This window comes from Augochlora pura, chromosome 11 (assembly GCF_028453695.1).
Source record: "Augochlora pura isolate Apur16 chromosome 11, APUR_v2.2.1, whole genome shotgun sequence".
NCBI classification, from domain to species: domain Eukaryota; kingdom Metazoa; phylum Arthropoda; class Insecta; order Hymenoptera; family Halictidae; genus Augochlora; species Augochlora pura.
The window spans coordinates 3348827-3366989 of record NC_135782.1 but is presented as its reverse complement, the minus strand read 5'-3'; the positions used below and the strand labels follow the sequence as shown (position 1 = coordinate 3366989).

General features: G+C 38.1%; 1 protein-coding gene across 1 annotated transcript; it reads left to right on the top strand.

Moving 5' to 3' along the window:
- The first annotated feature begins 2391 nt into the window (after window positions 1–2391).
- Window positions 2392–17439, top strand: LOC144476904 (uncharacterized). The gene is made up of 4 exons (XM_078194224.1): window positions 2392–2871; window positions 7985–8107; window positions 13648–13765; window positions 16172–17439. Exons 1-4 carry the CDS (start codon window positions 2762–2764, stop codon window positions 16220–16222), a joined length of 402 nt encoding a protein of 133 aa, XP_078050350.1. The 5' UTR covers window positions 2392–2761; the 3' UTR covers window positions 16223–17439.
- The last annotated feature ends 724 nt before the right edge of the window (window positions 17440–18163 follow it).

Here is an 18163-nt window from a genome sequence, read left to right as displayed (position 1 = left end):
GACCAGCTCCGGCAAAATTGGATAGTCATTGGAAACGTGGGAATACCTGTGAAGAGTAATCGTAATCATGCGTAAACGGTGTGATCGAGAAAATAATCGCCTCGTCATGTGGTCGCGGTCATACCTGTTGCTACAATTGCTACTAGGAATGTATCAATAATCTAGGTTATCACAGCGACGTGCAACATAGCGGAAAAGTATCAAAGTACAAATTAAAGAATGATCTAAGCCTGGTTGTCTGCACGTCGAGATACGAAGTCATTTTGCTAGCGCGATAACAACTTTTGATAGTCTTCTTTTTTATGGCGCTAGTAAAGAGATCTCGAGCCGCTAATTAATGAGTCATTAGTCTACGTCTGTATGCATTTGTTGTCGGAATAATTTTTTTATCATTTCGGTTAAGTATTCTTCCATAATGTGAATGCGTAGAAGATTTATAAAGTTAGGTTGAGGTTATGCTACGGAACGATAGTATAGTATGTACTATATACTATAATATAGCATAGTATACCATATGTATATACAATAATTTACTATATTATAATATTTATACCACTTTACAGTATAACTTAAATTCATCTTTCGCTGTCACCAGTTTTCGATTTATTCAAATTATTATTATTAAATTTTCTTAATACTTGAGCACTGTTACATGCAAGTATACTTCGCATATATGATGTCGAAAATATAGCTTTAAACTAGAATTTATATTTGCAATCAGTGCAAATATTATTTATTATGTCTCCTTTCTCGCATATTACATCAGTCGTAATGCTCTTTATCTAAGAACAATTTTTACAAGATCATCTCACGCGAGATCTCACCGCCTCTGCAAGGCATACTTATTTATCTTCCGCCGTGTGGTTAATCATCGCGATTGACGCTAGATGTGTCTCCGGCTATCGAAATGACACGTAACTTTCGCCAAAAATTGAAAGAAAAATTGTACCCGGCGTTAATGACTAATCTTCAGATAATTGCGCGAGTATAACATACAGTATCGAACAATAAAATATTCGAAATGAGTCAGATCGATTAATATAATAAATGTACTGTCACAGCCTTTCGATATCGAATCTCTCGACTATACCTCGACAACGTGCGATTATAGTAGATATACCTCGATACTGGAACATGATGCAAACTTTCGATGACGTTACAGATCTCTTTAATTTAATAATCGGTCGGAATGCATCGTGTCATGGATTAAATAAATGAAAGTCAAGTAATATTTTATCTATCTGCAATTTTTATCTGTGATTTTTACCGCGAGATTTCCGCGAGAGTTAACACTTTTTGCGAAACCACGATTTGTCTAGCAATTGCACTCGGTTGTTACGCGATTGCACAATATTGCATAAACAATGACATTCGGCTTCTCGATTCGCGTATTCGACTCGCAGCAGCCGGGAGCCGTGTAAAAGTAGCTCGCCGCTGGAAGAAAAAAAAAGAGGCGCGCGCGAAACCGGCGAGAAACGCGATAGAAAAATATTTGTCCGATACGTTTTCCGGAAACCGGCTGCAGCAATTGCGCGCGGGAAACCCAATTCCGATTTAATTCCTTTTTCCTTCTAAGTGCTTCGAAGCTATTACCTTAATCGCTCGATATATTTCATACTTAACTATAGCAAATTGGATGAGAAATTGCAGCGGAAGATCTTCTAACCTCCGATAATAAACGGCAAATATTACTGGGAATTATCTGAGGTGTGAAAGCGTTAATGTTTCATATTAAAATACAATTTTATTAATCACTGTTCCAAGAATTTATTTTAAATATTACTCGAATAAAAGGTGTTCAAATTGTGAACCGAATACATTCTTTGAATCAAATTTTACTCGAATAGAGGCTTTCGATAAAATTCTACTCAACACGTTATTGCAATAATATTTTATTTATGAAGAATTTATTCGACATATTATCTAAAAATAAAATTCTACTATAATAATATAACAAGTAATGATCCCTAATAACTAATGACTAAAGATTGTAATTAAAAAACGTATATATAAAATATAAATAATTAATAATAATCACTGTTCAACACCATGTAACCGCGATGCGGTAATATAATAGCAAACGATCCCAAATAACTAACAACTAACGATTAAAAAAATATATAAAATACGAGTAACAAATTACTGTCACTGTACATCACCGGGCGACGCGTTCGCGATACGGTGGATCGCGGACGAAAGAAAAAATCGGTATCGTTCGCGGAACAACGGGTACCCGGGGCGGTGAAACGTATTAATTGGCAGGGGGGGCCGCCGGTTGATTCGCCGTGGCCGAGAGGAAGGTGGACACACAGGGGAAAAAAGGGTCGAAGTCTAGGAAAGAGATAAAAGTGAGGGAGGATCCGGCCGAGTGGGGCATGGGCCAAGACCGTGGAGAGGTGGAAGGCGGCACTCTCCTTCGAGTATATATGCTCGAAGCGAACGACGGTACGCTACAGTTCACCAAGAGACAAAAGCGACAAGGTTAGGGCCCAGAGGCAGTCCACGGGGATTTACCAGATACCGGCGATTACGAACGATCGATCTGTATCGCGAACGATACGCGGGACTCGCAAAGCGTGCCGCCGACGGAATAAAGTGCGAGAAACGTAACCGGGTGTGCGACGATCCAGTGTGAAGTTCGACGGAGGAACCGGAAGACGGAGGAGCTCACAGGATACGCCTCCTAAAAAGAAAGAAAAAGGATCTACGAGAAGCGGAATTTCAAGGATCGTTTGTGAATTCGGTTCGATACAAAAGAAACATGAGGAGCAACGCGACGATCAAACTGTTCGCCAGCCTGACGGTTCTATGCGCCCTCGCTGTTATGATAATGCCCGATCAGGCGTACGCTAGGCCGCCACCCTTGCTCAGGTGAGAATATTTCGCGAGATTCGATGGTTTAACGGGGTTGAAATGTCTTGCGATTTCTACGATCATTGGATGATCAATTTGAATCCAACGCTTCGTCTACCGTGAGATAATTCATCAGATTTTTAAGTATTGTTCAAATATTTTTCTATGAGGTAACTGTCAGTGTGATTGCTTATGGGGGTGGTTTGATGGCGTAGGGTTGAAACTGCCATTGCTAAAGGCTAAAGAGTCTTATGTCTTACGTTACTGTCTTATGTCTTATTATTCTGTATATGTGTAATTTGTTTCTGTAGCTTGTTCAGATACAGTTTTATAAAGTATATGATTTATTGAAAATTGTTCAAGTATATATTGAATCAGTTAGCTGTTTTTAACGAGTATACTCATCCTAAAGAAACGGCAAAATTTCAGTCATCTAGAATATCCTCGTCGAACATAAGTTATTAAAAAGGTTAACTAAAAAGTTACAGGTTAACCAAAAAGTTGTCAATTGTAAATTCTAGATAGTTAAAATCGCGAAATAATCGTTGATGGACGATTATGATTTTTAATATTTTTGAAGAGTTTGAGGGGGTGGGTAAAGAAAATATAATAGTTCTAATTAACAAAACAGTTCTTCAAAATAAATTTCCTTCAAATTTGTAGAATTTAAGAAGAATAAAGTAATGCAATTTATAGTTTTCAAGTTTGCCTTTACGTTCACTGAATTCCATAGAGTTTCCATGATTTGTCAGGGTGGTGGATCAGCAGTCAAGGTGTTTAATGATCACGTCTTTCCGACGATTCTTTGGCAGAGAGGGTATCGAATCGTGATACGGGTTTTACGATAGCGAAGATTATTTAGACAAATAAGGGACTTAGTAGCAATGTAGAGATTAGAGAACGTAATAGTGTGGGTCTGAAGAGACCCGGGTGGCCGATAATTGGTAGGCTCGAAGACTTCGACTTCTGCCGATAGACCGGTCTTTTCAGCTGAACGATAATTCAGCTTTATTTGCAACCTCTGCGAACAACAAAAGGCTTTCGCCGACCACGATTGATCAGAGAGTAGGCGATATTTATCCGTTTCCGCTGAAAAGTACGCTCGCGGGACAACGAGAGACCGGCGATATTAAAAAGACCGTCCATTAAAGAGCTTCCACTTCTATTAAAATAATGAACAACATTAATTTGCAAAACACGCGATGATTCGCGCGCCCGACCGAATTTTTAATAACGTTGAAATCTCTGCCGCGATTTTAATGAAAAACTGCGCGGGGCTTTCGAATTTTTAGCTAAAAGATCTTTCTTCATTATCCGGTTGACCTGTTTCCTAATGAAAAAGTTGATGATAATAATAATAATAATAATATTTCAAGATAGTAATTTTCCAAGCCAGAGGTATATAGAACAGACAATGCAAAAGCAGTGTTTAAAGTCGCCAGAGTATTAAACAGACTTCCGGAATAATTTTGTATAATTTCGTATATAATTATAATTAAAAAACACAGAGGAAAAAGTAATTTAATTATTGTTAGAACTAAACTCAGGGTCGAGCATGACTTTTGAGAATCCACAGGTGAAAGTACCTTCGCGTTTCCTAGTCGAGATATCGATAACGCTGGGAGACAACTCTCCGACCCGGAAGCGTCTCTCAACTTGTTGCTTTTTGCATGAATTTTTTATAGTATTGTTATTTTATGGAGGCAAATTCAAAGTCTCGACAGTGGAAATACAAGTCAAATTATTGGATTGAAATGCAGAAAAGTCGCGTGCATTTTGAAACACATTTAGTCTAGAATAATACTGTAATAAAATAACAATATAATAATATAATAATATAATAATATAATAATATAATAATGTAGTAATGTAGTAATATAGCAATGCATTAGCATACAATTTCTATGATGTAGCCTTATTATACAACTGTATATTGATATAATAACATATTAATTAATAACATAAAATTCAATATTAACAAATAAGCCTAATTTGAAATTTCGAACGTAGAAGCACAGTACACTGCTCTCTCAGAAATAGTAAAACTTGCTTTGACACTTTCGGCTCGCAGTGAATACGCAATGCTGTATGATTTCTCACGGGAGGCCATAGCCACGCATGCGGGACTACATCGTGTTCTATTTTCCACAGCAACCGGTGAAAATCATTTTAAATGCATTCATATAAATATTAAAATTCCAAAGATAGAGACAATTTAATTCGCCGATAATGAAACTTCGATTCACTCGAGACTCGTTACAACATTGTAATATTATATCATTAACAGAAATCAGTAACACATATTATTACTAGTATTATTCAATAACGAAAGCATTAAGCACTCAAAGATGATCATAGACAAGATAACAAAGATTTTACAATCGCTGAACAGATAAAACGTTCCTTAAACAACAGAAGACTGTGTCATTGAAATCGACTGCAGCTCGATTGCAATTAATAATCGATGATCCAGCGGCGATGCATCTGCTAAATGTAATCAGATAATGTTTATTACATGTATCATGCTGATAATGGGAAATCGATGTGCAACGAGAATACGATCATCCGGATCAAAATTAAAGGAAAAATCCCACGACGACGTGACGTTTCAAGTATCAATCTTGATCGCTATCTCCCCGATACTGTATCGATATATTTTCGACATACCGCGACGAGCGCCGGTCGTATCGCGACTCTCCGCCTCCTTCCGAATCGAGTTCGAGATGACGACCGGTCTGCAGCCATATGGTCGGCCGGAGGATAAAATAGAAAATAATATTGGCGAATTGGTAGATCAAGGATCTCGAAGAGATAAAGGGGAGAAGATTTAACTGTGCTGTTTGTCCAGAATTTTGGAATCGTTCTGGGAGATTTCGGGGATTTCTGTCTTGAAAATTCCCAAATTGAATATTCCTATGTTAAAAATTGCTAAATTGAAGATTCTGGAATTGATAATAACTGAATTAGGAATTCTTGAATTAATAATTCCTAAATTACAAATTCTTGAATTGAAAATTCCCAAATTGAATATTCCTATATTAAAAATTGCCAAATTAATGACTCTGGAATTGATAATAACTGAATTAGAAATTCTTGAATTAATAATTCCTAAATCAGAAATTCTTGAATTAAAAATTCCTAAATTAAAAATTCCTGAATTAAAAATTCCTAAATCAGAAATTCCTGAATTAAAAATTCCTAAATTAGAAATTCTCAAATCAAAAATCCCCGAATGAAAAATTCCCCGATGCAGCGATTTCAAATAACAAATTACTTAAAATAATTAGCTTTCAAATCAGAATTGCCTCGGAGGGTTAATCGCTGTCGAAGCATCGAAAAATGTATATTTTTTAAGATAAAACAGTGAAATCAAAGAAATCTTCTTTATCTTTGATTCTGATTGGCAGCGCGGCTCGTCAGGACACTTATGAAAAGTGATAATGACGATGGCAGCGATAACGTGAGCTTCGGCATACATAAGGGAGATTAACGTGTCGGGCGGAGGATGCGAAATTAACGGCGATCGACAAACACGGTATTATCCTGCGCGGCCTACATGATCGCGGCTGGTATCACCACCCCCTCTCTACCGCGACGTATTTTTTTTTTCACTGTCGTTATGAAATTCTACCGGTCTAACAATAAGTTTTATCGCGACGTTTATTGCCGTGGCCGCGGGAGTTCTCATTAGGGGACAGATGTTACATCGATAAGAACTTTTTTTTATTCCTTTCAACATTAGATTAGTCTTCAGGAATATTACCGATCTCTATTGACAATGGTTAATATACATCTCTTTTTTTTTATTATTTAAAAAATAATTTTCTCTACGATGTTAATACTAGAAAAGTTCAATCTTTTAATTTTAAATAACCACTGCTAGTTTTCAGTTCAACAATATTTTTACTATTATTATCATATCGAATAATATTTAAATTTCATAAGAATAACGAGAAGAATTATTTTCAATATAGATTTATTTTTAGAAAAATAAATTATTAGGAAATTAGCAGAAAATAAATTATTAGGAATTTACAATGGAAAACTCTGGTGCTGGAAAACAATTGACGTAATCGGACACCGATAGCTAGTGTCATTTCGGTGTTAAATTCACGAAGGATTCGGAAACTGGAAAATTGGTGTTAACTTTGCGTTTAGCAAGTTTTTCTCTGGCCTCTCGTAACCAGGCGAATGATTTGCAATAATCGACGGCTGCCGGTGAATTCGCGTGCCTAACCGTGAAAGTTTGCCGACTGATGTAATTACTCGCGCGTCACTTCGTTGCAAGTCATTCTTACGTGTTTGGATAGTGATACGTAGAGAAATCATTCTCGGTCCACGCTATTTTCGTACCGTTTCACTTCCATGGTGACTCGATGGTGATTCTAATCGTTTTTCGATTCTAATTCGAAATTGGTTGAAATTGAATTGGTTGAAAATTTGAAATTTAAAGAAAATTCGAAATTTATGGAAAATACGAAATTTAAAGTAAATGTGAGATTTAGATAAAATCTGCAATGAAAATAAAATCAGTAATTAACAGAAAATCTGTAATTAAAATAAAATTTAAAATCGGTGGAAAATTTGAAATTTCCAGAGAATATACGCCTTGAAAATTCCACTAAAAATTCGAAATCTGGAATTCAAACGAAACTAATAAAACAAATCATCCTCGCGATTAGAAATTGTTTCTCTGACCCAACCAGCAATGTTAAAAATCAGAGCACCCCGAGACCGTGCCAGAATCGTAAAAAATTAACAAGAACATATCCGATGGTCTCGATTAGCGGTGGAATTGCCCGTTCTTGCCGAAGTGTCTCGTATCTACGATTTCCAGAGAATTCAGTTAATTATAAGCGCTCGCCCTCTAAATATAAACGTACCAACAAGATAAGAGGCACTCCGCACGGTTCGGTCGAGTGAAAAGACAAGGTCCTAAATGTCTGGTGTCTAAAAAAATTTCTTCTCCGAGTAAAATCATCGCGTGGTCCTTTCTAACCATCTCAACACGATCTTCGCACCACCGTCGCGCAATAATTCGTCCATTCATTGAATAGAAAAACCATGGCTTTGGTAAGATATTTATATTGGGATATAACACTGACCACGTCTGTTTCGTTTTTGTTTGCAGCCGTCAGAGGCGAGTGTCGGACCAGAGGCTCGCCGAGATCGAGACGCTGCTGGGGTTGGAAAACGTGCGTGGAAAAGTGGTGACGGTGCCTGTTGCATTCGGCGTGCTGGATCCAGATAAAATGTGAGTAACCGTTTGCGTAATCCCCGCGAAAGGTCAGCCCGTTTATCGGCTGCTCCTTTTTCGTTTGTTATCGGCGGCGGACGGCCCCCGAAAATCTTTCGGCCGCTGCAAAATTTAACAGATGAGCGGAGCACGTCGCGGGCCCGTATCGCGTCCACCGATCTGATCCCCATTGACCGTCGCGTATGTAATAACAGCGTCATTCGATCGTTATCGTGGCCGCCGAAGAATTTCAAACATTTCGGCTCTTATCTCCGCGCCTCCGTTTTTCTATCCCGTAATTTGTAAGTTTCCTTCGAGTTCGCGCGCGCGCGCGGTAAATTCCTCCGTGTAACGATTCTCCATAAATCATTAATTAAAAAAACCGGATAACTTTTAATTTCGTTAATTTATATTTTAAATATATCTCCGAGGTTTTCCGCGGCGATGCGAATTTATTTCCTGCATTGTCTCGCGTCAGTAGACTGATGTACTCAAAGATTCGGTAATTTTAAGCGGCGATTAGGCGGCAGGTTGTTTTTTTTAAAGCAGCTGTTACTATGCTATTAATCTTTCGGAGCACCGATTTCTTAGGCAGCGATACGATCGCTCTGGTTAATTACACGTTAAATAGCCTGAATAATACGCGCTCGTTAATAAATCCACGGTTTGGCGCAGCCGTATAAAGGAGTGTAAATGATTCATAAAGAGTCTTGTAAATCAATCTTTAAAAATGGTCATAAATAAATCCGCAGCAAATACTGTAATTCAATCTATAGCAAGCATTATAATTAAATCCATGATAAGTACCATAAATAATTCGTACTAATTACTATAACTAAATAAGTGCTACAATTAAATAAGTGCTATAACTAAATAAGTGCTATAATTAAATAAGTGCTATAATTAAATAAGTGCTATAACTAAATAAGCACTATAATTAAATAAGCACTATAATTAAATAAGCACTATAATTAAATCCAGAAAAAGTACTACCCATAAATTTATTAAGTAAATAATTAATCGCGAAGAATGAGGCGTTTATCGGGGAGAATTTGTTGCGCGATCTCGGAGCGGATCGACGAGAATAAATGCGCTATTTTTAAAAAGGAAATCAGGAGAAATGCGGAGAGGCGAAAGAACCAATGTTATCCCGATAGTGCAACGTTCTGGTTTCCCTGGGTTCAGGAATCCCGCGGCCTACGCGATTTATTTCGGAATTCTCGCGAGCTTTTTTTAATTCACGCCGACCATAACGTGCTATTATTTCCGCGTGAGGTCGTTCCGTCTCGCGATCTCCCGCGTATCGATCACTGCCAGCGGCAATTAGCCGAACAATATTATATCATATATTATACGTAACATTAAATAATATATTAATTTGAAATATTACACTGGCAGTCTTCTAAAAATACAGGCACCATCTGAAATAATAATAAATGAAATAATAATAAATGAAATAAAGTAAAGATCAATGATTGAAGTATAAATAAAATAGAAATTAATTATCAAGGTATTAATAAATGATCAGGCATAATTAATTTCCAATTTACTGAATGATGTATATATTAACTTCTTCTTATTAAAAAATGAATTAAATAGTGGAACGAGATTATATAATTTCTGTCATTCGATAAATATGTAATTTGTAACACAGTCTTTGCTCTGCCTCCGAGAATACACGACCGAAGCCGAGGGGCTGAAGAAAAACCGAACGGAGGATAGGAAATGTGACGCACGTCCGGGTGGAAGTAGCCGGGACATTAAAATTCAACTTGTTGCTTCTGCCCGGTAGATTCTCCTGTTGGCTGCATGACAAGCCTGATCCTAAGGGGGGCCTGGGGGTTGAACGCGAGGGGTGGGAGCAAACGAGGGAGGGCGGCCGGTCACGTATCGCGCGGCGAAATGGAAAAGAACGGCCTACTAACCGAGAGATACCTTCGAGCACACATCCCTATCTTGAACCTCGGTTAATCTCCTGTCGAGTCCCTTCAACCTTAATATTATTCTCATTCGCCGGCTTGTTTCTGGACTTGTAATAATTTTATTCGAGCAACGGTATGCTGTGCAATGTTTAATTAAAGGAAAATAATTCTCGACGCTTGACATACATTAGAATTACGTGGAAATGTTGTTTGAATTAATTTGAAATTATAATATAGTGTAGTATAATATAGCGAATGTAATGTATAGAATATATTATGCCAATTATTAAATTAAAATTGATTTTGTACAGTTGTCACAGCAGTGGTTCCAATAATGTAATTATTTTACGCGGCCATCTTTCATCGTTTACAATTTTATTCTACAATCATAAAATGATTTTAAAATTATTTAGATTATTTAGACCATTTTCCATGAAAACGCTTTTATTATTTCTATAATTAATTTATTAAATAATCTCGAGAAGAAATAAGAGCATAAATGAATTCTGAAGCCTAGAATTGGACAGGAAATTAATGATAAAATAACAGTTCAATAATAAACGTAAGAACATAATAAAATTAAAGTAATAAAAGTAATAAAATATAATGAAATTCAAGTATGTCAGGCGGCGCGAATTTCTTCATTTCTTCGAGGGCAAGGGAAATGCATAAGGCGGTGCACTCGGAACGCAGAAATAAGTATTCGCGTGTGTACGGAACGACGCCGACTGAATAATACGAGCATAATGGCGGCTAGGTGGTCCTCGGAGGGAACGAAGGATAGGAAGATGGTTCGGCGTAAGGGATGCCGCGTGGTAATGGAACCCCCTAACCGGGTTAGCTTCTCACCGCGCCGCGCTATGCCGTACGAATAAATTCCCATTCGACCGCGACTCGCCTTCGGTGAAAATTCGCTGAAATTTTCGAACCTTCCGCGAAGCATTTCCAAAAACAGCTTCTCCTTCGACGACGCTCGCGCTCGCTCTTTCATTTCGCGGCGCTGATGTGTTCCTTCTCGGCTTGTAATTCGTTCCAGGTTCGCTCGCGATTTCGTCGGCGAACGAGGTTACTCCTCCGAGACTGTGCTCGCGATTAACTTCCCTTTCGCCGCGGAGAACTCGATGCAAAGTTGCGCGGGGCCACGATTCAATTACTCGAGGAGTTCTCATTACGTGGTAACGCGGTTGCATCGCGATTCGATCGCCTTGTAACTCCTTGCGCGATTACGTAGTCATTAGCGATCGAGTTACGGTGATTACCGATTTATGGTGTCGATGAACTGAAATTACAAATTACGATGTTAAGGAACTGAAATTACAAATTACGATGCTAAGGAACTGAAATTAACAATTACGGTGTTAATGAACTGAAATTACAATTCAAGGTGCAATTGAACTGATATTATGAATTTTCGGGTAATTCAATTACGTTTACTATGAATTTAGTTGAATTGTAGTTGTACTGAAATTTACGATTAATTGAAATTAGAAATTACGGTGTCGTTGAATTGAAATTACTGAAATTACAAATTACCATTGAATTGAGCTAAAATTCCAAATCACGTTCAACTAAAATTAAGAATTGCGATGGATCAAATTTTCTAATTACAGTATAATTGATTTAGCAGAAATCTGATTCAATGTCTTGATACTTGAACAATGGAAATCTCTTTCGACGAACAGTACCGAAACGAAAACAAACGGTTAGCTTCCCGTCGAGTATTTCCTGGAAAACCGGTCGCATCCGGTGCAACATATTCGCGAGATTCGCTGGACCATACTTTATGGATGTATTTATTGTATAGAGAGTGCATTTTCCATTCTACCGTCGCCGAGCTTAGGCGAACGCGTTGAAATGGGGTGACTATCGATGCTGTACGTGTCGACACCATATATTGATACGGTTGTTAATAAATATCGACAAACGTCGATACTATTCTCTATAAATATCGATAAATGTCGATATCATTGTCCATAAATATCGACAAATAGCATCGCGAAACGTCGAGCTATAGAAACGTTGGTTAACGCGATTAACGTAGCGGAGGGCAATAATTTTCTCTTAGCCAATTATTTCGGTAGTCGACGGTCTTTTTCGTGGGCGGACACGAAAACTGGATGCAAAGTTGATTTGCTCCCCGCTATTGTCCGGCGAGGACTAGGGCCATAGTGCGCGACGACCTTTTCGAACGGTTCTCTCCCACGCGGGGAACAATTTGCAACGTAAATTCATGCGAACATTGAACGTGCCTGGAACCGGTAACATTTCTCAGTTTTCAGATTCCGTTCGCGATATTCTCGCCTCGTATCCCTTCCCCCTCATGTTTCAGCAACTCAAAAACCTCGAAAAGTTAGCAAAAATATATAGCTGAATTATTTCGCAATCTTTAATCACAAAATTAATAAATAATATTCATTAATAATATTAATTTCATTTTAAATGCTTTCTAAAATTAAACAGCGATTCACATAATCGTTGCCGAAATAAAACAGTTGTTTTCGGTGCTGTTCACTTCGTTTTGCAATAAAATAGCGAAAGCTTGAAGCGGCAGGTGAAAGAGACAGACGATTTCGCCGGTTAGCCACCGAAAATGTTAGCTCATAGGATGAGTCACGGCATCGTCGGTTCCCACCACGAGCAAATCCGCCGGCCTGTCGGAAACGAAACTTGCACAACTTTAATTTACATTCGCCACGATAACGCTCGCCGTTGGATAATTAACGGCGGATCATACGTCACGATTGATTGCAAGTGATCATGCAAGCGTGTACATTTTTAGAGTGATTTACAACGGTGATAACGATGGCTTCCCGTTCGCACACTTTCAACGTTAATCACGAGATGGAAGAATTGCATATATAATCGCGATAATGAAGTAAAATAATATTGCATAGATAAAATAAAATAATATGGCACAGATAAAATAAAATAATATGGCATAGATAAAATAAGATAATATAGCATAGATAAAATAATATGATAATAAATTTATTCTAGCTTTTTGTTACTTTTTTATAATTCCATCTAAAAGAAATGCAACATTTAAGTAATCGCAAGGACATCGATTAATATTTAAAAGACTACGATATTTTACAAATCTTTCAAATAAACGAGATAAAGTTATCGTACAAATCAGGATAAATTAAACAATCCGTAAATCTACTAAATCGTCGAACAGTTATTTCTATCTTGACGGAACTGCTCTCGCGCTTCTGCTAGCAATAATCGACGACAATTATTTTAATTAATCGAAGACAAAAACGTATTAAACAGTCGTCAACGATACAGTGTCGTGCGACGTACGATGGGCACGTGGCACCCTTTCCTTACGGTGCCGTCACGTGTGACACGCGTGACTCGCGTGATCCCGGCTCACCCCCCACCCCGGGTCCGCGTGGAAAAGAAAAAAAGGCGGGAAAAAAGTTGCCGAGAAAAAGTTGATTTATTCGCATGAATATTCCATTTCACGGGACGAGCACATGTCGTCGGCGTAATCTTCGAATTCTCGCCGGTTTTTGCTTCGTCGCCGGAACGAACGCGTCTCGAGGGAACGCTACGTCCCTGGCCAAATTTTCCGATCGTTTACGACCATTCTTGCCCATCCTTTATTAATTGTTTCGATGGTTTGATTTGCAGAGGTCGCAGACGAAGATCCGCAACGAACAATAGACTGGAAGCGTTGCAGCGCTTCGTGCGATACGTCGCGAACAATCCGGATGTGCTCGACGACGAGAACATCCTCTCTCTACCAATGGTAAGCATCCCTATTGTCTCTTTGAAAATTTCACTTCTACTCGGCGCTGAATATTTTTCTAGTAAATTTACAATGCGATAGTAAATTTGCAAAAGCGACGACGAAAAGATCGCGGCGTTGATCGAAAGTATCGCTATTTTATTTCGAGCTTTAATAAATGGTTAAGGGATGTTTCCCGGGCTTTGAGTAGCTCGAGGTTATGTCAATCGAATGTCATCTTCCGCCGGATCTAATTTACGAACTATCACGTACGATGCATATACCGTTGCGAAGCACGTCCCATTTATCCTTGCATAGGGGAGCATGTTTTCCATCAACGTGCTTCCATGTTCAAAGAAAAATATACTCGGGCAATTTTTAGCAAGAACATCTTATTATTAATATCTTATTATATTTAAACATCGCGATATTTGTCAACCTGATGCGATATTAATGGAGATGCATATTGCGTTAATGGATGGAATATAAATTTCGATATTCTTAAAATCACGAATAATTATTACCAATTTAAATACGATAAACGTGGATTTGCCATATGCATAAATCGTACATAATTACAAACGACTAATTAACTTGTCCGACTTGCGGCCTTTCTTGCGAGCGTCCCGCGCAAAACCGACTTCTTTCTCGTAATTGCCCGACGATTATTCAATTCCGAACGGTTAACGCGCAACGAAACGAAATTTGCATCGGGCCGGGATGCGAAACTAAAGCGGCGATCGATCCGTGATTTATTCGATCCTGGTATCCTTCGTCCGCGATGAATGGAATCGGCGGGCCGCGGTTGCATAAGATGTGTCGCGGTCACGGCTCGCGAGCGATAATCCCGTTGCAACGACTCCTGATTGATTCGCGTAACGCCGCGTTTTTTCACGCGATAAGCGACGCGCGCGCGCCGCCGCCAGCTAATTGCAAACCGTTCGCCGATAATCAACGGGGATACGGAAAAAATTCATTTGGCCGGGGGGAGATCGATGGCACGCGCCCGTTCGACGGCGAACTCTGGGCAGAAAGCGTGACCTTATTGTAGCACGCGATTATACTTTGCGGCGCAGTTCAATCGCGGCTGTTCAACGTCGATTTTCACCGGTCACGATTCGCCGCAGAATCTGACGAAATTCGCGGTCGAAAAAAATCGACTATAGTGCACCGTGTGTTTGAAAAATATGACGAGTCGAAATATCGGCGGCGATTTTTATTTTCGCGAAAATTAGGGCAGGCGATGGGGACAAATTATGATTTTCTGATGGACGATTATGATTTATAGCAATTCATAAAGGATTTATAAGGATTTGTAATAATCTATAATTGTTTATAATACTTTATACTGATTTACAATGAAACAGAATGATTTATAATGAAAGAGAATAATTTATAATATAGCAGTGTCCTCTGTTCAATTAAAATGCTCCGAAAGCAAGCTGTTATATTCGACATAAAATTATATGAAATATTCGACAAATTGATAAAACAATAATAACATTTATTACCGTCACGTTAATAAAGCAGCTTCGTTTTCTGCAATTAATATCATACAATCAATTTGAAAATGCGCGAGGTCAACTTTGTTAATTGTCCAATTGATTCGCGTAACAGTTGTTCGTTGCACTACTTCGTCGTACTACGTTTCATACTGATACCAAAAGCCGAGATGTTGCGACAATTCGCCACAAAAATAACAGTTTCTTTTCACACTGTAATTATCTCTGCAACTCATTCATAGATCAGCAGTATCGTAACCTATAGATTCGCGGAAGTCTATGATTCAGTCGGAAATATAATAGCAAAGGATTGCGATTTCTGAAGCAAGTGAAACGATTTCTTTGGTTTCGCAGAATTCGACGAGGTTTCTCCCCTCGAAATACACTTACGTTTAATGCAATTTATTCGTAGTAATTATTTTATGTAACAGCAATTGCTCTAGTTTCAATCGCGTTGAATTTGTGGAGGGGTTAGAACAAGGGAGACAACTGGAAACATCCCTTTTTATTCGAGTCTCTGTTATATTCCATTTTGAACTTGGTTTATTTAAATATTAATTAGATATTTTTATATATATTTTATCTATATGAATTTTTATACATATTTTTATAACATGACATCGCAATGAAAAAGCTGTTGAAAATAACAATGATCTCCTAACCAAAAACACCTTAATTTTCATACTCACAGCGTTCAATCAATTAAGTTAAAATTATACATATTTAAGAAATCGATAACGCCGTCATCTTATCTTAAAAATATGTTTAAAACATCCTCCGAAAACTAGAAATAAAATATAATAAAAGTCGCCGAAGTAGAAGACTATAATAAAACAGTTTAAGTTGACATTTTGTGAAACTTTATAATGTCGAGTTTGACGATGGCATTAGTAACGAACCCCGTTGTTTCTCGATTCTTTTCCAGAAGATCAAGGAGTCCTTGCGAGGCAACGACGTCGATTACCAGTTCATTTAATTTCCGGCGCGCAAGACAGGTAGCGCCGGTGTGTACGTGGGGCGAGAGAACGAAGAGAGAAACAGACACAGCAGCAGCAGCAGCAGCCAGTCGAAGAGCGCTAAACGGCATCGAGGAATGAAAAAGTAACACGACCTCTCTCGACCCCTCAAGCCGCCTGAACAGTATTACGGACCGTCCTCCGTCCGAGCTTAAACTTTTAACGAACTCACACTAATTAGGATACTTAAGTGATTAACGACGGTGTGGAAGGGATCGCAACCGATGGGAGAAAAATGAGGGGGAGACAGAAGAAGAAAGAAGAAGAAGAAGAAGAGGACAGCGAGGCGCGTGAACCAAAATGGCCGCCGCTCGATGTCCGCCATACGGTTAAGCGCATTCTTTTCGTCCAAGATTCGTACCACCGCTGTACCGTTCGTTTCCGTTCGTTCCTTTTTGTATTATTCTCTCTAGTAACTTATTCTTTAGTTAAATTATTTTTATATTATTTATTGATCGTACGACGCGTTTACATTTATCGTTGGCGCGACAATTCTCGCGAGCGTTCTACACGCGGATCGGTGTCGCCGCTCAAAAATATTTCATCTCTCATGATTTAATTATTATTTTTTTCATTATTATCTCTCATATCGAAATCTCGTAGAAAATATATTAAATATAAATATATATATTTCAGAGAAGCGTTTTCCTTCGATCGAAAAAGCGATTGCAACGATTTCTCCGCGAACATTCTCTTTCTCGAACATGATTTTTATATACTTTTTTTTTTAATAATAGATTATTTAAATATTTTTGAGCGACGAGTTCCCGTTCTCGACGACGGCGAGAAATGGCGCGTCCCCGACCGGAAGCGTCGCGCACGCTCGAGGATCGCCGGCCGTCCGACGACGCCGTGATCTCTTGATCGATCGCGATCCGCGACACGTCACCGTGTATCTCGATTCGCTATAGGTTTAGTTTCGTATCCGTTCGCCTTACAGTGGCTTAAGAGCGTTGAATCTGATTATAGTATTTATTGAACGTTAACGTTCGCGATAATTCAGCGACTTTGTCGAACTCGAATATTTTCTGAAATTCGACGAATTTCTCCAGGATCTTCGTTCCTTTTTTTTATGATAGTCGGTAAATTATTTATTTTGCTTTTGCAACCTATTTATTCAATTTTCGTTTTGAAGTTACGCATTAAAAAATTACAGAGATTTACGATATATTAAACATATATATTTGGTATTATTAAATATTAAATATATACACACATTTTTATCCTAAATTACACATGCTGATAGATCAAATATATATTGCATTATTAAATATAAAATATATATATCTTTCTCTGTATAAACTTGTGTAATTTAGAATAAAAATCGTATTAAACGCAGAGGTTGTTAAGTATTAAATATATATATCTTATCCTAAATTACACAAATAATAAATTAAATATATATATATATATCGTATTATTAGATATTAAATAAATATATATATATATTTTTCGTATATTTTTGTGTAATTTAGAAGAAAAATTACAAGTCGCAGTCCACCGACTGTTATAAACGATTTAACAAGAACAATCGAATTCGAATTTATGCGATGTTGTTCCGTAGATTAATTTAACGAATTTCAATGAATTTCAACGAATATTTGAAGATGAATTCTGAGTTGAAAAGCGCATCGACGAATCGACGTCCCGATCCAGGCCCTCGAAGGGTTGCAGAGTGCGAAGCGATCGAGTCACCTAGATAACTAATTAATTAATTAATCGAACGAATGAATTGTTAGATTTGTTCCACGATAATTGCGCGTCGATAACAATTGTTTCCAGCATCGTGAAACGTCGGGTGCTCGATCGGATCTCGTCGCGAGCCAACCCCGTTAAGCCACTGTGCGTATTTTAGTGCGTCTTGACAACGATCAGAGTTTCACCGGATCCCCCCCGTTCCG

Coding starts and splice junctions, on each gene's coding strand:
- LOC144476904 (XM_078194224.1), top strand. CDS start 2,762: ATGAGGAGCAACGCGACGATCAAACTGTTCGCCAGCCTGACGGTTCTA. Junction 8,108..13,647: donor GTGCTGGATCCAGATAAAAT/GTGAGTAACCGT, acceptor TTTGATTTGCAG/AGGTCGCAGACGAAGATCCG. Junction 13,766..16,171: donor ACATCCTCTCTCTACCAATG/GTAAGCATCCCT, acceptor ATTCTTTTCCAG/AAGATCAAGGAGTCCTTGCG.